This window comes from Podarcis tiliguerta (genome assembly GCF_965153285.1).
Source record: "Podarcis tiliguerta genome assembly, chromosome: 10".
Classification (NCBI taxonomy): Eukaryota; Metazoa; Chordata; class Lepidosauria; order Squamata; family Lacertidae; genus Podarcis; species Podarcis tiliguerta.
The window spans coordinates 19,118,185-19,136,475 of record NC_139543.1 but is presented as its reverse complement, the minus strand read 5'-3'; the positions used below and the strand labels follow the sequence as shown (position 1 = coordinate 19,136,475).

The 18,291-nt window shown below is 40.6% G+C and overlaps 1 protein-coding gene across 6 annotated transcripts in view; it reads left to right on the top strand.

Annotated features, from left to right (window-relative positions):
- PTPRZ1 (protein tyrosine phosphatase receptor type Z1) overlaps window positions 1-18,291 on the top strand; it is a 103,615-nt gene that overhangs the window by 54,226 nt on the left and 31,098 nt on the right. For 4 of the 6 annotated variants that reach the window (XM_083399219.1, XM_083399217.1, XM_083399218.1 and 1 more), the window contains exons 8-12: window positions 266-416; window positions 4,528-4,712; window positions 5,549-5,675; window positions 11,730-11,770; window positions 12,901-16,432. In XM_083399219.1, coding sequence (XP_083255345.1) covers window positions 266-416; window positions 4,528-4,712; window positions 5,549-5,675; window positions 11,730-11,770; window positions 12,901-16,432 — 4,036 coding nt within the window. The remainder of the gene's footprint in view (window positions 1-265; window positions 417-4,527; window positions 4,713-5,548; window positions 5,676-11,729; window positions 11,771-12,900; window positions 16,433-18,291) is intronic. The other 2 variants (XM_083399221.1, XM_083399220.1) reach the window with 1 other exon arrangement.

Genomic DNA, 18,291 nt, shown 5'->3' with positions numbered 1-18,291 from the left:
TTTATGAACATTCACAAAGCAAAATTTCACTTATCCGAACACAAAGAATTAGTACACAAACCTCATTATACTCTAAACTAAAGAACTATGATAATGTAAATGCTGCCTTTTCAATATATGTTGCATGAGAGTTATGACCCAATCACAACAATGTGTACAATGCAATTTTTCCATCACCCTAAAAGTGCCTTTTGTTAATATAGTTTATGCAGAGCTGTTTCTAAAGAAAACTCCCTGTGTGACTGCATTTATTGCATTTTTGCAGCTGTCAGTATTTTGCGATGTCCTTACCATGCAACAATCTGGTTACGTGATGCTGATGGACTACCTGCAAAACAATTTTAGAGAGCAACAGCATAAATTTTCCGGCCAGGTGTTTTCCTCATATACTGGAGAGGAAGTAATTCATGAAGCAGGTATGTCTTGCTAACTCGCTAACTTGCTTACTTGACAGATATGACCATCATCTTAACCACAACAAATTGCTTCTATAAGAAATATATGGGCTCTGATTCAAATCCACACATGCACAAAACAGTCAGGAAATCGGCCATCATGCCAATTAGCTGTTTGGCAGGGGGGAAAGAGTTGTGTGTGCTTTAAATTAAATCCAGACCCACCTGAACAGCTGTTCTTTGTGATTGTTTGCTTTCAGAGTGGGACGGTATACATGCGGTCCTGGCAGCTATATTGGCTGTGGGGGGCAGGGCCTGTATGCACAGTGACAATTTTTATGCATTTTTTTCAGTACGCGCATATTCCCCCCAGTTGGATTTGGTATCAAGCAACAATTGGGATTTTTTTACTTATTTTCTTTAAAGCCTTACTTTAAAAATTCAGTACAACAATGAAATGGTCATATAGCTTCAGAGACGACAGCGTGTAATAAAAACTGTACAAGTTGCCAGTTGTGTCCTTTGCCCTCAGAAAAGCACCTTTCCTGTTAAATCAAAGAAGATTTTACTCTTCATCGCTAATGTGCACTGAATGGCATATGTATTTCCATTTCTGTTTTTTCCATTGATCAGTAACAAACCTGCAGGTTTTTGCTGGTTTTGGTATAAGCGAAGTCTTGTTTCTTATCTGTCATGCCTATATTTTTTCCTAACTGTATTTTTTTAAAAAATATTTTATTGTGGTTGTGGTTTTAATTTATGTAACCTGTCGAGTGGGGCATAAGCCTCAGAATGGCAGGGTAAAAAACCAGCTTATAAATCATCACTGTTGAGCCCTTGTGATTCCCTTTCCCATTTCAGAAACTTAGCTAAATGAGTCCGCCCGAAAGTCACAAAATGGCATCTCTTCTCTGTAATAGTTTAATCAGTTTAACAATAATCTGGTGTTTTCAATGAGATAAATTACCAAGAATAAAGTGAGCAGTAGTGGTTATAAATAGCTAGGATAAGGATGAGGTTGTACATAAAATAAAAATGTGTTAAGTTCTTTGAGTTCTGCATATTATAGCTCCATATAGTGGGCATTGAAAAACACTGCTTTTATTTGTTAAATGAGTACTTAAATTTTAATTATTATTTATTTTGCACCAGAACACCAGTTGTGTCTGTTCCTTTTGTGCTGTAGGTCCTGATACTATGCTTTTTTTCTTTTCTTTTTTTGACCTTGTTCTAACTGCTAGAACAGGGGCTGCAGCTGTTTCACTTCCCTCCTTAGTTTTGTCCCATGGCTGAACATCCATTGGGGGTTGCTGTTATCCCCTATTTTGTTCGTTGCCTTTTATCTCCAGCAGCTGTTTGGATTATTCTCCTTGGCCAGGTGGCATGCATTAAGCTAGAAAATAGGAAGATGACTGAGATGCATAAGAATCTTGAGGAACTGAGGAGGCATATCCATCTGGTTTAAGTCTAAGTACATACAAAGTTCCATCTCATCACAACTTGCCTTTTCACAGTAACCTCCTTGCAAAGATTCTCATGGGACTAAGCACTCACATACATCAGGTTCATGGGTCCAAACGAAAATGAATTTTGTTTTACTGGCACTCCTACTGCATGCAACATTTCCATTGTTTACAAGGAGTGGAAACAGAGCTCCATACAAGCCATTTTTCACTTGTCAAACAGCAACTTCAGGCTATATGTGCTTCATACTTTTCATTCCCAGCCTTCTTTAAAAAGAGATATCCTTGCGCCTCCATGTGTGGCAAGATGCATGCAGTTTTGGTGCCATTGCTTGTGCATCTGTCTTCAGCAGATTGTGCATCTGTCTTCAGACATTTCAAAGAACCATAGGTATAGGAAGCATGAGTCACCCTCAGTTTGTGGTTTGTTTTGTTTGTTTTTAGCTTCATTTTATCTACAATTTTTATTATGCACTGCTTAAGTAGCTCTTTAATTGGCTTATAAATCTTACGAATAGAAATATAGCAACATAGAATGCTCTTCATTGAGCATTGAGCATATGTGCAGACCTCTCTCTGTATCCCCAAGAAGCTTGCATGGAGCTCCATGTGCAGATTGAACACTTTGGGTTAAAAGTATAGGGCTCAAAATCCAATATGCAATCCTAAACACACTTGTTAGGGAATAATCTCTGTTGTCCTCTTGTGAAATTTACATCTGAGAACACATGCCTAAAATTGCATTCATGGCCAATCCTGAATTTTGAGATTTGCCAACTATGTGAGAGCAAGTGTGGTGTAGTGGTTAAGAGCGGTGGACTCGTAACCTGGGGAACTGGGTTCACATCTCCGCTCCTCCACTGCTGGTTGACCTTGGGCCAGTCACACTTCTTTGAAGTCTCTCAGCCCCACTCACCTCACAGAGTGTTTGTTGTGGGGGAGGAAGGGAAAGGAGAATGTTAGCCGCTTTGAGACTCCTTCAGGTAGTGATAAAGCGGGATATCAAATCCACTCTTCTTTTATGTGTTGATCCATAATTTAATAATAATAATAATAATAATAATTTATTATTTATACCCCACCCATCTGGCTGGGTCTCCCCAGCCACTCTGGGCGGCTTCCAAAAGAATATTAAAATACTGTGATACATCAAACATTAAAAGCTTCCCTAATTTAAAATCTCCCCATAATTCATTTCTATGGGAAAGAGAGAGATGATAATTAAATATTAGAGTTTGGTGCCATGGGCATAGCCAGGATTTATTTTTTGGGGGGAGGGCTGGCTTTGTGTTGGGGGGCCACAACTGAGATATCTGCAATGCAATTGGTCAGCCCGAATCAGCATAACAGTGGTGAGCTCCCTTTGCTTTGTCCCAGTTTCTGCTAACCTAGCAGTTCAAAAGCACACCAGTGCAAGTAGATAAATAGGTACTGCTGCGGCGGGAAGGTCAATGGAGTTTCCGTGCACTCTGGTTTCCATCACGGTGTTCCATTGTGCCAGAAGTAGTTTAGTCATGCTGGCCACATGACCCAGAAAGCTGTCTGTGACAAACGGTCGCTTCCTCAGCCTGAAAGTGAGATGAGCGCTGCAACCCCATAGTCACCTTTGACTGGACTTAACCATCCAGTGGTCCTTTAGCTTTTTGTATCATACAGGTTTAATACTGGAAATGAATATTGAGCCTTGAGTGCCCTCTTGTGTTCAAGAGCCAAATTCTTAGATGATTTTATACACACACACACACACACACACACACACACATATATATATAACATCTTCCATTAATTGAAATCATTTTAATGAAAACTGACCATTCTAGTGGCTTATTAGGTGATGGATTTAATTACTGTCAGCCTTAAAGCCAGTGCCTATATCTGTGTGGCTGCATTTTAGCCACTTTAAATCCAGCCACACAGAAGTTGTTCCAAATGGCAGTGCACTAATACCTCCACAGACCTGTCTTTCTGCTTTGCAGTGATGAAAGCAATACACTCTGCAATGTAATCAATTAGATACCAACAGTTTCAACATGCATACCAGCCTCTATACAGATGGATCCATAATCTCCACGACGTGGCTGCTTGATAATATGACTCTCTAATAATATGACTCTATGATAATTTAGTGACTCTCTTGAGTTGGCTTTTAAGGTGAAGACAGACTTAACATCTATTCTGTTTTTTAGAGATATGGGCCCACTTTCCTCCTTAGATTTCCTCTGGGGAAGATAAGGTTCTAGATAGTCATTGAAACAGAAGCAATCTCTGCCCCCCCTCCAAAAAAAACACCTGTTCATCAAATTCAATGTCAGCAAAACAGGAGAAGTGAATGAGGAAAAAAGCTGCCATGATATTGAAGCCGTAGTCTGCATTCGTCAAAATGCATTTTTGTTGCATTGTCTTTGCAGGGGCAAGGCTATGAGAGTGTGGCTATGGGGTTGTAATGACGTATACCTGCTCTTCAGAATTTACTGCTACAACCACTCCTGAGACAGAATCTGATTTAGGGGCCTATAGCCTGTTCTTTCAGTTGTGAAGCCAGGAAGATGCTGGGCTCACCCTATAGCTGAGGAACATGTTGTGGGTTTCCTTTTATTTATGTTGTATATGTATCATGACTTTCTTTAACACGTAATAACATGGTTTTGTTTGTGTCGTTTTCTTCTAAGTTTGCAGCTTAGAGCCAGAAAATGTTCAAGCTGATCCAAAGAACTACACCAGCCTTCTGGTTACCTGGGAGAGGCCACGAGTTGTGTATGACACAATGATCGAGAGATTTGCTGTTTTTTATCAGGAGTTGGAAGGAGAAGACCAGACAAAGCATGAATTTCTAACAGATGGGTATCAGGACTTGGTAACTGACCACTTTTATTTATTGATTTGGTACAAAAACAAAGATAGTGATTCACTTACAAATCCTTATTGCGAGGGACTGTTTTGCTAGCACTAATGAGAACTCAGCATGCTGGTTGCCCTCTCTCAATGATAACTTTAATTACCCATGGTGATATTTATATAACTGGTACAATGCACTTCTCACAGAGGGTAAGCTTTGGGCCAATGACAGAGCCATCATTCACATGTCTGCCCTATTCACATATAAAATTAGATGATGCTTTAACTATGAAAGGAACAGCTGGTAGTGGGGCACTGAACTCTCCTTGTCCCTCTAACCTCTCCATGTTTGCTCTGCTCCAGGCAACTTTATCTCAGCTCTGAGACTAGAAGCAAACTAATGAATTGAGAAAATCAGCCAGAACAACAAGCGGGGTCGGGGAGTAAGATGTGCATGATTTTGGATTTGACTCGTTTCCCTTACACATTCCTTTTACTGTTAAAGGAAGACCAACCCTCTCCCTACTTTCTACATGAGTGGGGCAGGCACACCAAAAGAAACAAGCATCCATCACCATTGAGTCTGATTTTGAGGCTAAGCCATGTGAATTCATTTTATTCTGTGTAACTTTGGGCAACAGCTTTGCCCATTGTCAGCTTTATCAGATGGGTATCAGTTCTGACCATAACATGCATGTGTATTACTTGGAAGAGAAATCTGTACCTGAACAGTACTTCTTATTATATGGGTTATTAAGAGTTGGGAATGTAGTTAACATGCAGGAGCCTGAGGCAAGAAAAGAAGCAGGTGTGTTGAATGTGCATAATGTAGTTAATTGGCTTCTTTCCTTCCAGGGGGCCATTCTGAATAATCTGCTGCCTAATACAAGTTATGTCCTTCAAATAGTTGCCATTTGTGCTAATGGTCTCTATGGAAAACACAGTGATCAAGTGATTGTTGACATGCCTTTAGATGATCCAGGTAAGTGCACTTTTTCTCTCTCTATGAAAACCCACAAGAGTCTTATTTGCAAACCAGCTGAAAATGCAGTGCTATGGAATTTCAGTATCAATGGTTTTCATTTGACATTTCTGAGCTCTGTCTCCTGACATTTTCTTAAGTGTAAACATTGGGTGTTCTGTTATTTCAGATTATGAACCATAATAATGGCAATGTTCCACAGCCACTTTGATTATGGTTTCTGCCTGCTGCCGCCTAAGTTATTTCAATGTAGTTTTATAAATCCTAGGTTCAAATACCTACTTAACCATGACATACTTGGACCATCTATTTCACATGGTCAAATAAACTGTCAGTTGCTAAATTGCTTGTATATTAAATAATAGGAATTGGTGAATGTGATTCCATTGATTCTGAAATCTTATTGCATGTTGCCGCTTTGAAATTCTACTTCAGTGCAAATGTGGTGATGGAATTCCCTTGCTTCTTAATGTTGGACAGCAAAATTCGAAAGAACTAACTATTACGTTTTGTTTACTTCAAAGCTCTATTTTCACTCCTTTATGTGGAATACACTATATTAGTGGTTTGGTTTATTTCTGTTGAACTACTCATCCTAACTTTATTCTCTGAATTCAGAATAGTTGAATAGTTACCACAGCTTAAGAAAAATTGCATTTTAAAATTATATAAACATACAGATTTTCACCCTCATCCTTACATGAATAGTGCAAATTGAATAATACACGATAATAATTTTTCATAGTCTAAGGCAACCTACCCAGAATGGCACAGACAGTTATCAGGAGGGCTATAAGCTAATTCCTAAACCATCTTCTACAAGAGTCTCTGGGCCAGAGGGTACATGAACATCCTACCATTTCCCATGAGTATAATATCTTGGGTTGTTTGAGGATGCTTGTACAGGTTTTAATTTTCCATATGCTTTTTGCTCTCCTAGGATACTTCTCAGCAGTTTCAAAGCATCAAATGCCAAAAGTGAATTTAAATTCTGTGTTTGATCTGAGGTGGAAAGCAAGTCTTTCCCAGTAATTTGCCTTTCTTTTATCACCATTTAGCAGCCCAAGTGTTTTATTGGCCTATGTAAAGTTGTTATGACAAAGTGTGAGAACTTGTGGAATATACTATTAAATCCTGAACATTTCTGCTCAGAATGTCAATCTCATTAAGTGTATTAGGGCTTACTCCCAGTTATGTGGGTATAGCTGGAGTGGGGAACCTTTGGCCCTCCAGATGGTTCTGAACTACAACTCAGATCAGCCCTAGCAAGCATGACCAATGGCCAGGGATGATGGGAGTTGTAGTTCAGCAACATCTAAAAGGCCGAAGGCGTCCCACACCAAGGGTATAGGATTACAGTTTTGTTTTATATTGGGAGTACAATACAAGCAATACGTATGAAGAAAATGGAGAGAGACAACTTAATCAAACTTTCAAAGAAGAGCAGTCTTCATTTGGTCCTCAAAAATAGCTCCATTTGTATTCTTACATCGTTGAGGATTCCCTACAATGATTCCTCTGGGAAATCAAGAACTGTTGAGCACACACACATTCCCAGATTACAGACTGGAAGTTAAGTTAATACTAGTAATGACTAAGGGCTCATCCTCACTTTCACTTAAACCCTATTTTTATCATATTGTGTACCAATTAGTTTCCCCAAGTGCAATATCTTTTCTTACTGGTCTGCTGCCACACCTTTCAAAACCCTGATCTTAACCCACTGGAGATGCCTGGAGAATCCAGAGGGAGATCTTTTTGTTGTTGGCCACCAACAAAGAAGACTTGGCAAATTCATGGAGCTTAAGGCTATATGTAGCAAAGATCCATGATGTCTATGCTCTGTCTCCACAGCCTGAGGGAGAAATGCTTCTGAATACCAGTTCCTGAAAGCCCCAGGACAGCTCTTGTGCTCAGGTCCTGCTTACCTGTTTCCCAGAGGCAACTGGTTGGCCACTGTGAGAACCGGTTGCCTGAAAGCCCCAGGACAGCTCTTGTGCTCAGGTCCTGCTTACCTGTTTCCCAGAGGCAACTGGTTGGCCACTGTTGCTGATCTAAATGGTCAAGTGGCCTGATCTAGCAGACTCTTCTTTTGTTCTTAAGGTTATATTTCTCCCCTTGTAGAAAGGCATAAGAAGGCTCTGTTTCTCATGCGCACACATGTTTTCTTTATCTACCGAACATAATTATGGAAAGCCAGGAAAAAGGCCTTCGGTCTTTTGTTTCCCACCAACTTGTTAGAATACCATTTTATAGCACGATCACAACTTGCAGATGTTTTCTTGGAATATGTTCAGATGATTGAAATTGCTCCAGGTTTTGATCTAATCCAAAAAAAGTTGGATTATTTATTAAATTAGCTGTCTCCTCTTGATTATTCCCATTCTTAATTCCCTGCATGATTTCATTTGTTGTCTCCAGTTCTTCCTTTTCTCCATGCCATGTTGAATATTCCTTAAATAGATTCATGGGCGTTTCTCTCTGGAATTGGCAGCCGATCACACCCTCAAGACAGTGCAAGTCTCTTTTTGAGCCCTAGGCAGATAGTGAAGCAGATGGTTCCCTTCCCTCTCAACCCCTCATACTGAATTGTCCCTATTCATCTCCCCAAATCTTCAGAACATGCAAGACACAAATCCACATAGCAACATTGTGCTGGACTTCTGTCTCCAGACTGATTTTTCTATGATTGCAGTGGAAAATTTATGACTTCTTGAGTTCTTCAGTTGTATACCATAGGCAAGTCGAACTCAAAAGAGACTGAGATCTACTCCCACTATAAAAAATCTGGCAGTGATCTACCCATTGGATTGACCCCTTTTTGGGGGGAGCCTTTACCAAAAAGTTTGTTGAGCTTTTTGGGGGAAGAAAGACCCAAAGTTGCTGAAATAAGTTGTTGAGCTTTATTATTATTATTATTAGTGATCAGTCAGGATAACACGATCAACTGGGATCGACCAGGGATGCCCTGCGATCAACCGGTTGAACATGCCTGGTATAAAGGATGGCATGGTAGGGCTCTGCTGCTAACTTGGTCCCTTTCCAACCAAGTTGCTACTGAATACAATAACAGAAAGGTTGAGGTTGTGGCAAGGTCAGCACAGTGCAAATGCACCAGCGGGAGCCTCAGCAGAATCAATGGTCTTACTTCCTTTTGTACTCTTGCTTGTTGCTTCATGCATTTGTTTTTAGGTGTAATCCCGGCTGCTTTGATCAACCTGGAGAGGAACTCTATTTTTATATAGCCTCCGGAATATACCAAAACACAATAAGAGAACTGGGGAAAGGGTGATAAAAGGATGTGGGAAAGGTTTGTCATCCCGACTCAAAAGATGTTATCTACATAAGAAGTAGAGCCATGATCCCCAGCTTGGGGTACAGAGGGCTAGGAATATCAGTGGCTTCTAAGAATTGATGGTTGTGGTGCCAGGTTGTTCACAGGAGGTTCTGGAGATGATGCAGCACAAAGAGATTAGGAAGCTCACTGTCTGGTTCAGGGGATGAAACAGATGAAGGAAAGGAGAGTCCATCAGTGCCGATTTGATAGATACTTAAAAAGCTACAGAAAGCCACATGCTTCTTAGTTACTGTGCTTGCCATAGAGTAGCAATACATGCCTTTTTTCTGAAGTGAAGACATTGTCACGGTCCGGTTTACACGTGATCGAAGTCCCGGCTGAGGACGTTGGGACTGGGGGCAAGATGGCGGGGTGGGAGCAGGAACAAGAGTCCAGAAACCAGAAGTCCAAGGGTCGAATAGCAAGGAGTCATGGAGCCGAGGTCCGAGGATCAGGAAGCAAGAAGCCAAACGCAGCAAGGCAGGAAACGTGTTGCTGTGGCAAAGAGCTGAAGGGAAATGGTGACCTTATATCCCTTCCTGGCTCTTGCCACCAGGTGCAGTGAGTTACCAAACGGCCTCACCTGTGCAGCCACGCCTTGCCTCTCCAGAACAAAGTTAGGAAGGCCCCAGTCCTGAAAAGCCCTACTGGTCACAGGGCCTGGCTCCTGCATACACTCCTGACACACATTTTGTTGAAATCTGCTTCTAAAATGTAAATTGAAGTTTTGTTGAGTTGTTGTTGTTGTTGTCCTCCTAGGATTTCATTTACCAGTATGGTTTTTAATCATACATTCATACAGTTCTGACTCCCTAAAGTATAAGACATAAGTTCAAGCACTGCACAAAAAGGGGGGGGGGGGAGGATGAATGGGAAATTGAAATGGGGGAAGGTGGAAACCCAAGCCCAAATTCACTTTAACTGTTATAACAATCATGCTTTTCTGCGATGGAAATGAACATTGTTCAAAAAGTGTACTGAAATGCTATATAATATATTTTGGACCTGCAGTATAAAATATTGTAAATGGATATCCAAAAAAAAAATCATTACAAACAATTGAGAAGCCAGGGAATGTCATCATTATTTTATCCCTAGCCTCCTAATCTCCAGAAAGCTACCAGGTAAGACCATTTTTAAATATTTGATGCATCTCAATCTATAGCTGCTTCTGCTTCTATGTTACTTCTTTACAAAGCAATCATTTGGGTCAATTTTGATTAGGGCCATGATAGTGATAAAGTGGGGGTTGGGCTGCAACATTTTCCCCATCGTGACCATCATTTGTTGTTAACTGTTTATTAAGAAAAAAATCCCACCTTTCCATTTCCCCCTCCACCAGTATTTTTTTTTAATTGTTGTTCATTTAAATACAAGAACGGCATATAACTACAGTGACTTGTCCAGTGGTACATTCTTATTAAATTTCATAGGCCGCTTAAGTAGTACACAAGCAATACGCTTGTTTATGTATTATCAATTCAAGTAGCCTCTCCGCAGAGATTCTTGTGTTGAGGGTGGAATAAAAGTATCTTCTGTCTTGTTTTGTTGTTGTTGCTTTTAAAAAGCTGGCAGTCATCTTTAAATAAAATATGGAAAGCAACAAACAAAGAATGAAAGAAATTTAGAGACGGGAGCAGCACAGATTTTTTTAGTCAAAAAACTTACAAATTCACTATGGATAAAAATAAGCTGAATGTGGCAGGTGGGTTGCCTGCCGTAAAAGGTATTTGTAATATGATGAAAGGACATCAGAGGTGCAAAGCATGTCCATTTCTTGGGTTTAAGAGATGCATGCACACACAGAGATCTGCAATTAACCACAAGGGATGGGGGCTTCCATATTGTAGCTCTCTCCCCCCCCCCCACCTTCCATGGCTGGAAGTGGCAGGAGATTTAATCCAGGAAGCAACATGGGAAATATGATTAAACCCACCTTCTGTTAGTGATGTAGCCATGCACACACAGCTAATAAAACACACACACTCACGTAGCTGCTTTTAAACAAAGAAAAACAACATCCAACATTATCTAATTTGCCTCTTATAGTGTAGTAGCATAGACAACTGAAAAATTTACAGTATTTGTGCACCAACATTGAACCACAATTTTTTTGTTTTGTTTTTTAGAAGGGTGGCACTGTGGTCTAAACCACTGAGCCTCTTGGGCTTGCAGATCAGAAGGTGGGCAGTTCGAATCCCTGCGACAGGGTGAGCTCCTATTGCTCTGTCCCAGCTCCTGCCAACCTAGCACTTCGAAAGCACACCAGCACAAGTAGATAAATAGGTACTGTTGTGCCAGGAAGGTCAACGGAGTTTCCATGCACTCTGGTTTCCGTCAAGGTGTTCCATTGTGCCAGAAGTGATTTAGTCATTCTGGCCACATGACCCGGAAAGCTGTCTGTGGACAAACGTCGGCTCTCTCGGCCTGAAAGCGAGATAAGCTCCGCAACCCCATAGTCATCTTTGACTGGACTTAACCATCCAGGGGTCCTTTACCCTTTTACCTTACAAATTGTTGTTAAATCTGCACCCATCCCCTGTCACAACAATGTTTGCAGAAGTTGGGGGCCATTTGAGAAAGTTTATCATAGGGGTTTCTTGTAAAGAAAATATCTCTTTCTGGTCCATCAGTTGTTTTTTCACCCTTGAATATGTGAGTGATGTTTGTTTGAGGTTCAAATATTAGGTTATATAGTGCATATTTTTGTTTTATAGAAATTGAATTTCCCGAATTGACTGAAACTGAAGATTATGAGGTATTGTATTATCATGCACTTCACTTGCCCAATTACTGCCATACTTATGCTCCTAGAGTTTAGCGGAATAGCCATTGTGGTCTAGGATGGCCAGATTCAAAAGAGGACAGGACACTAGCTAGAGGAGAAATTTTCAGCAGGTGTTTTGTGTAACCTTCACCTTCTGAAAGCCCTCTTCTACTTATTGAAAGGTGTAAGAGACCTGTCCTATTTTGAATCTGCCCACCCTAATTTTAAAAGTTTGAACCTTGGATTGAAATGTGAAATTAAATTTTGCGTTTACAGGTCCAAGTTGACAAGGCCACCTTTGCGTAGTTTTTGTTTTTTTAAAAATCAAATTAATAAAAAAGGTTGTGGTGTTGTTGTTTTTTAAAGACTCTTAAGGAGATATAGGGGACGTGGGTGGTGCTGTGGTCTAAACCACTGAGCCTCTTGGGCTTGCAGATCAGAAGGTCAGCGGTTCTAAACCCCACGATGGGGTGAGCTCCCGTTGCTCAGTCCCTGTTCCTTCCAACCTAGCAATTCAAAAGCATGTCAAAGTGCAAGTAGATAAATAGGTACCACTCCGGCAGGAATATAAATGGCATTTCCGTGTGCTGCTCTGGTTAGCCAGAAGCGGCTTAGTCATGCTGGCCACATGACCCGGAAGCTGTACTCTGGCTCCTTCCACCAATAAAGCAAGATGAGTGCCGCAACCCCAGAGTCGGTCACGACTGGACCTAATGGCCAGGGGTCCCTTTACCTTTAAGGAGATATAGTATCCTTCCTACCACAGAGGATGGTCAAATGGGCATGCTGAGTTCAGCAGCAATCAGCACAGCTACTGCCTGTACACACAACTGTTCTCTCCCCTTCAGTTGAGTTAGATTCTATGTATGATATTTAAGCAAACAAGACTGTTCTCCATTTCGGGGGGGGGGGGGGGGCAAAAATCAAATGAATTATAATTTTGAACTAGCAGCTAATTTTTAAATATTTGAAATATTTTAATTGCCATTTTTCTTCCATAATGGATGGAAATGCAAACACAAAGACATGAGATTTCATTGTAACGTATCTCCCTCTATTTGCATACCTTCTGATAAGACATTGACTTGTGTTTTGTATGTGTCTCTGTGTTGTTTTTGAAGGAGGAGGAGGAAGATGAAATCGAAGAGGCAAGGGCAGGGGTGGGTGAAGAAGCTGCCGTGATTGCTGGCACAGATAGTGTGGCAAACCAGATAAGGAAAAAAGAGTTCCAGTTTACGACGCCTAGCTACAGTCAGGAGAGAATGGGGACAAAATTCAATGAAGCGGGAACAAACAGATACTTGGAAAGAGAGGAAGACCCATATGGGGGAAACGACCATTCCAAATCAATTTTTGATACAACTTCTCAATCTGCCACTGAAGTACCAAAGGAAGAAGAGGATGATTTCATGGAATCTCAATCAGCTACTGCAGTTGTCCCTCCAGCAGACAGCTCCACTAAAGGTAATGGGGAAGAATATGAGCATGATTTTTCTGACCCTGAGACAACAAGAGCATCTGCTTCTGATAGTAATGAAGATGATATAGAGGTGTCTGCTTTTAAACCTGACCTAGACACTGAGGACTCTTGGGTTTCTGTTCCCACCACTTCTGCTACATGGTTAGTCACTGTGGAGACCTCTCAGGAAAACATCTTTAGTTCAGGAAGCCCAGAAGTAAGCATGCACGATGATCTCTCTCAAGACTATATTAAAATCCCGTCAGAAGATATAGTGCCTCCAAGAGCTGAAGACTCTGCAGAGAAAATGCCTGCAGTCGATGGGAATTTGTGGTATCATAATGGTACAGATATTACTGCTCTTCCATTGGATAGGAAGCAGCTCTTTCACTTTAGTTCCCCAAATCCTACAACGGCACCTCATCCCAGTGGTCCATTGGTGTCACAAGATGCTTCAGTTGCGGATGTAGAATTGCCACATCCTTCTACTTTTGCTCTCTCCCCAACTGAGTTGTCCTCTTACTCTGTCTCTTCAAATTCTGAAGAACATGGCTCAGCTTCTGCTGCCAGTGAGGTACTCTCTCAGACAACTCAACCAGTGTATAATGGTGAGATACCACTTCAGCCTTCCTACAGTAGTGAAGTGTTTTCTCTAGTAACCCCTTTGTTGTCTGGCACTCAGATGCTCAACACTTTCCCCGCCGCATCAAGTAGTGATGTGACCTTGCATGCCACACCCATATTTCCCAGTGTTGATGTGTCATTTGACTCCACCCTGTCTTCCTATGATGATGTACCTTTGCTTCCATTTTCCTCTGCTTCCTCCAGTAGTAAATTGTTTCACCATCTGTATATGGTTTCTCAAACATTTCCGCAAACTACTCCAGTTGTTGAGAGTGGTAAGGTGCCCCTGCATGCTTCTTTGACATTGGCGGACGGTGGTGAATTAATACAGTCAAGCCTCGCTCAATTGTCTGATGTGGTATCACATCAGATGGCCCGTGCTGCTTCAGAGACATTGATATTTGGTCATGATAGAACTCGCTTGTTGTCTCAAGTTGAACCATCCAGCAGTGATTTAAATATGCATGCCCTGTCTACAATGTCTGAACTTACCTATGCTTTATCTAGTAATGTGGGCACTCTCCAAAATGTTGCTGCTTATACGTCAGAATTTGTGCATGAGTCTGCTGACGCATTTCATCAGGGTCCGTTATTTAGCAGCTATAGCAGTGTGCTGGTGCATAAGACTTCTGCAATCTCGCAAGCTGATACTTTGCTGCAGCCTACATGTTCTCTTGCTAGTGAAATGGATTGGTCTGAAGCAAATTCTGGTAGTGAGTCCCTTTTGCCTGACACAGATATTTTGTCTATACGTAAAGCTTCTTCACCCGAATTGATATGCGGCACACCTGGGTTTAATGGTGATGTTGACATGCCTCACAAAAGTGGTGCAATAAATGAAAATGACAGAGAACTGCAAATTTCTTCTTTCAGTGAAATGGCTTCTACTGAAAGTGCAAAGACTGAACTTCCACCAGCAGTTTCTAATGATGAGATTACTAAGCAGGATACAACCTTAGAAGAAAAAATCATTGCTGTTTCTAGTGCAAAGGGAATCCTTCCAGTATCTTTTGCTTTTCCTGTTACTAAGGTGTTTGATTATGATGTTAGTAAACTCTCAGAAACTCATGTTCCTATTCAGCCTTTGCATGTTACAGCTCTAGCCTTTGACGATACTTTGCTTAAGCCTGTGCTTAGTGCATTCTCACCGCAAGCTTTCTCTACCCCTGCTTCTAGTGAAATACTGTCTCCTTCTACCCAGCAGTATTTTTATGAGGCTTCAGCTGCACTAAATAATAATGCATTGCTGCAGACTTCCTTTCAGTCTTCTGATGGTGATATACTGCATAGAGCATCTGTAACTGTGCCTAGCGATCCAGTACTGACTGAAAAAATAGCATGGGCTGATAATGGTAGTTCTATATTTGACCAAATATTGCACAAAATGGCACTAGATTCTGCTGTGAATAAAACAGTGTTGCATTACCCTTCAGCACCATCTGCTGCAAACACATCACATACCAGCAACCACCCCACAGATTCACCAGAAGATTTAAGTGTTGCCCATATAGGCACTGAATACATTTCACCCAGGTTGCTTAGCGATGAAGACACACACCAGGTTGCTCCTTCCTTGTACAATAATGGCATGTCATATCAGTCAACCAGTTTTGAAAATACAAGTGCCTTTCCCCTCAAAACAGTGAACACAGTGAATATCCCTGTTTTGCCGGCTGATATTTTACCAAAGACAGATACATCGGCTAACAGCCATAGCTTTTCAAGTGCTTCCGAAAAGGATGAGTTTCTCACTCCTCCCTCAACTACCAATATTATTGATATTGCCGTTCCTGTGCCTGAAAAAATTTCTGATTCTGTTCAGCATACTTTTAAAGATATACTGGATATGCATATTTCTGTTACACCTGGTTCTCCCAGCGCCGAAGTTGGTAAAACTTTAAACACTTTATTAGTTCCCAGTAAAGTAACCAGTGAGTTATCTACCACGGCCAGTTCTGGTACAGATTTGTGGTCTTCTGTTGTTGATGATGATTATGAATACGATAGTGGTCTGCCTGTAAACAGTTGTCACACATGCATTTCCCCTAGAGACACTCAGGAGGAGGTAGATGAGCCAGATACACAGGTAAACAATGCAAACGAGCAACATAATTTAATTATAAATCCAGATGTTGAAGCGGCTAAAGAGGAAGAAGAAAAAACCACAATTGCTCTCTCAGACCATGTGATAACCGATGAGGTGGACCAGCTGAAATACACACCAGCACCAGCTCTGGCTTGGAAGACAAAAACTAAGAAACACAGTGATCCAGCTGTATTGGATAATTACATTCAGACTGTTAGCAATCCCTTACAAAAGGCACTGGAACCTAAGTCATGGACGGTTTTTGCAAATGATGAAGAGAGTGGTTCTGGCCAAGGTCCTTCAGATAGCTTTAACGATAATGAGACTTCCACAGATTTCAGTTTTTCTGATGTTAATGACCATGACCCTGAAAGGGTAGTTGGAGCAGGTAACTCAGAAACAGAATTAACTTCTGGATCGCAGCAATCACCAGTAGCATCCATACCTAGTGGTCACTCATCAGTATTCAACGTTTCTGAGGCAGGTTAGTTATGGCCATCGATTGTGTAACTTGCAGATCTGTAGCGTTCTTCTTCTACTTGGGTATAAAGGGAACCACATGGTAAAACACAAATACATGACCAGTAGGAATTAGTATGACTATTTCAATTACAGGCATGGTGCAATAGTAAGATTGGGGGAAACTGAAGTAGGTCTCTTGCATATACAACATCATATTCAAATCTGCAAGCCAGTTTTTTAATTTTTAAAAAGTCCCAAGTTGTTCTCGGTTAAGAGATGGCTAAGGCATATGTCTATACTGTGACTTAGACATATTTAACTCTCATAATCTTTGCAACTCTTCTCTTCTAAAGGTACTAACCAGTCTTAGATGTTCCTATCCTAGCCCTGTTAACTGCAGTTACATGCTCTGTGGCTTGACCAGTAGTATATATATGCACTAAACGATAGTTCTCTTGCTTAAGACCTAAGGATGTTTCCACTTACTGAAAGACTGAGAAGTTCTATGTGGTCTGAAGGCATGATTTAATTATGTCTTATTGTGATTTTTAATTACATTTGTTTTTATATTCTTCCATGTTGGGTGATGTGAAAGGTAGCTGGCTACACAAATATTCATTTTGATTTTAATATGCTTAATAAATCTGCCCTAATTATTAGTAATACATTTCCTTCTGTAGTTGCAAAAAACTTGTGAAACATCACAAATTTGACAACTTCCACCAGGAACACCCATCTTAACTTTCTGATCTTTCCTGGCCAAATCAAGTTTTGTTTGTGCTGTCAGGTACTAAGAATGAAAAAGCAATTAAAACTGAGCCTTATTGAAATACATTCTCTACTGGATTGCAAATATCAGTTGTATATCAATTTAACTGCATCCTCAGAAGACTCTTTCACAGAGTTACAGTTCCCAGGGTTCTCTGGGCAAAAGGGATGGTAATGATTATGATATGATTATTGTCCCAGAGGTCCTGATGAAGTAGCCTTTGATATTCACACCTGCCCCTGATTAGCCAGGTGATCATGGCTGCTGATGGTCTGCGGCACAAATATGCTCTAATTAAAAATAGATGTGAGCTGATCAAACTGCAGATTAAATTGACAACTGCCACTTAAGTCGGCAATCTAAAGACACTGAGGGTTTTGTTTTGTTTGTTTGTTTCGTTTACACATTTCCATTGTCTGTAGAGGGCAGTGTTACCCAACTAAACAAATATTTCAAATTCAGGAAATAACAGGTGCCTGGGGCATATGCCTTCTCCAGGGGCCTTAACCTTAATTGGATGCATTTCAGGAATCTTAGTCATAGATATAGAACCAGAAGATTTAAGGAATATCCTGTAGCTATGCCTAATAGTTTGCTTCACTGAAGTATCTGGTATCGGGAATGGGTAAATCTGTCAATTTCAGTTGCTCTCAGTTTATCATTTTTCTAATCTTAAGTTCAGTTTGCTCCATTTTTTAATTAGCTGTTGCCTTTTTTTTAAAGTGTGACAATTCATATGCATTTTTGTCCTCATTTCTCCTAATAAATGCTTTTTATTAGGCCATTTCCCCTGCCATGCATTTTTGTACATTGTTTTCACTATATAGTCATATTTTTTTTGTACGCAAGGACTATTGTGTTTTTCAGTTTGTATATTAGTTCGGGGTGTGCAAATTCGGTAGTTTCTTATCAAAATGTAAAATAAACCATTTTCTCTCCCTCCCCATGTGCTACACAGCTTGAAAGATAATCAAATTAAAAATTTGATATATGAACAAACCAGGAAAGCCATATAGGTGTGTCATACAGAACTGCTTCAACATAAAATCATTCATCATTTAAAATGATGTGCTTTGTGTCCTGATTGTAGATACAGGAAAATAAGGAACCAT